Source organism: Cibotium barometz, chromosome 4, assembly GCF_041138505.1.
Source record: "Cibotium barometz isolate CiBa-2024 chromosome 4, ASM4113850v1, whole genome shotgun sequence".
In the NCBI taxonomy this organism is placed as follows: domain Eukaryota; kingdom Viridiplantae; phylum Streptophyta; class Polypodiopsida; order Cyatheales; family Cibotiaceae; genus Cibotium; species Cibotium barometz.
The window spans coordinates 8,451,943-8,454,242 of NC_141049.1; the positions used below are offsets into that span (position 1 = coordinate 8,451,943).

The 2,300-nt window shown below is 52.8% G+C and overlaps 1 protein-coding gene across 1 annotated transcript; it reads right to left on the reverse strand.

Annotated features, from left to right (window-relative positions):
• Positions 1–923: 923 nt before the first annotated feature.
• On the reverse strand, positions 924–2,096 carry LOC147638860 (mitogen-activated protein kinase kinase kinase ANP1-like). Its single transcript, XM_086783956.1, has one exon. It carries the CDS (start codon positions 2,094–2,096, stop codon positions 924–926), a length of 1,173 nt encoding a protein of 390 aa, XP_086640082.1.
• Positions 2,097–2,300: the final 204 nt, after the last annotated feature.

Consider the following 2,300-nt stretch of genomic DNA (forward strand, 5'->3'; position numbering starts at 1 on the left):
TTGGTCTCATAGGTCATTTTATGGTCTTCCTGCGCATATGTTTACATATGTATATAGCACTCGCCATGCTACCCTAAAAGTTGTCTAGCGAGCAACTCTCCCTTTCCGGCCCAGAAGGGAGGGAGACACTCATGGCATAAAGTGATTCGAATTGGAGTTTATTTGGCGTGATATATAGTCAGCTCATGCTCTGTAAGCTTGCTTGCTAGGTCATGCTCTGTAAGGTTGCTGCGTTATTACTTGTGTTCTTTTTGGAATTAATAAGAGTCCTCGTCTCCTTTTGTTTCTTCACTGTCTTTCGCTTTTAGGGCACTCTAACTGTACTCTAACATGTACTGCAGAGCTAGCTAGGTTTGTATTCTTCATAAAAAAAAGAGGGCCGGCGATTTTGCAAATTTTGGTGTGTAGTAGCATCTATATCTATAATCATCTAATGGAAGGGTGCACGGGCTAGCATGAAGGTGAGGGCATGATGAGTAGGCTCACATCGACTAAACTCCAGCTGAACTGTTACACGCAACAAAAAGTCAGCATGTGTGATGCACTTAGCGTGGGCAACATCAAGGCGGACTGCTGGGACAAAGATTTTCTCGCACAGAATCACTGATTTCTTGCATTGCCAAGGCAAACCAAGTAGAATTAATTAAGCCTTTCACTCAATTATAAAATAAGAGTCTCTTCCATAGTACAGCAGCAGCAGAGAGCTGACCTTATAATTCATTCACATAGCCATTAAGCAGTGTCTATATAATTGGACACTATAAGCGTCTGCCGCCGCACATTCACTAATTAGACTCAGTAGGCAATTTCTTTGGATTTATGTGTCTTCCTCATTCGAGGGAATAATTAAGCGTGCCTGTCTTCTGAGGCCGTTGCCATATGCTCTTCTTCAAACAGCAGCAACAGCCACACGTATGATCTCTTCAAACAGCAGCAACAGCCACACGTGATGAAGGCATCGAGCTGGGTGATGCGTCAGCGAGCTGTAGCATGGGCGCACAGGAGCTGGAGACTACGTCTGTGGTTGGCAGTGGCACTACAACGTTGTTGCCATGGTGGAAGAGCCTGGCCAGCGAGCTGCGGCCCGTATACATAGGAAGATGATGGCGATCAGTACTCTTCTTACGCGGCCACTGCAGCTGAAGATCACGTGCTGCAGCAGCAGCAGCAGCACCAAGAAAACTGGGCTGTGATGCCCTAATTCCATGTTCACGATGCTCCGCAAGGAAGGGGTGGCGAAGCAGCCGGTGGGCGGTCCATCGGGCTTCGGGGTCCGGCCTCAAGCACTTGAGCACAAAATCTTTGCAGGTAGGGGAGAGAGATAAGGGAAGGCAAGGGGCCTCCCCGTGAACAACCTGCCGCACCAGCGCCTCCACACCACGGCCCCAAGGTGGACATCCGGCCTGCAACATCTCCACCACCGTGCACCCAAAGCTCCACACATCGGAGGCCGGAGAGGGGCCCCTCTTCGGGCCGAGCTCGGGTGCCATGTGGGAGAGGGTGCCCCTGGTGGCGCCTTCCGGCGGCCGTCCACCAACTAAGCTGCCCACCTTGCCCTGCCCTGCACACCTCCTGCTGATGCCAAAATCTGCAAGCTTTACATCTCGCTTCTCAGCAATATCATGCACACCGGTACTCGACGGCCCCAGCAAGACATTAGCGCACTTCACGTCGCCGTGCACGATGCCTTGCGCGTGAAGAAAGTCCAGGCCTTTTAAGATGGCCCTGGCAAAGACCCTTGCCTCCGATTCCAGCAGACAGCCCTGCTCCTGCACCAGCCCTTCTAGGCTCCCGCCCGCCATGTACTCCAAGAACACCCTCTTCACCTCTTGGCCGTCCACGCTGCTGCTCTCGCAGCCCAGCCACTTGATGAGGTTAGGGCAGCCGCCTGCTGCATCATCCTGCAAGCTCTGCAGGATGGCCACCTCGTTCTCCACGTCCTCCCTCCGCGCCAAGGTGTCGCAGAGCACCGTCTTCACCGCCAATTGGCGTCCCGAGGTGGAGTCCACAGCCAGGTGCACCGTGCCACACCCACCCTTCCCCAGCAGCCTCACCGTCTCCCATCCGCCAACAACCACAGAGGAGGAGTTCACCATCGCGACGACGACAAGGTTCGACGACAATCAAGAAACAAAACCCTCCCGGGTTTTATATGCATTTTAGGCCGCGTGAAAAGCAGTCCGCGTGCAGCCTACGTGGCAATTCTCTTTGCTCCGGAGTTTTTAAAAGCAGCCCACGCCATCCTTCTTTTCACCACACAGCATACACGCAATATTGATTCCGTGCTACATGTGAGTGCC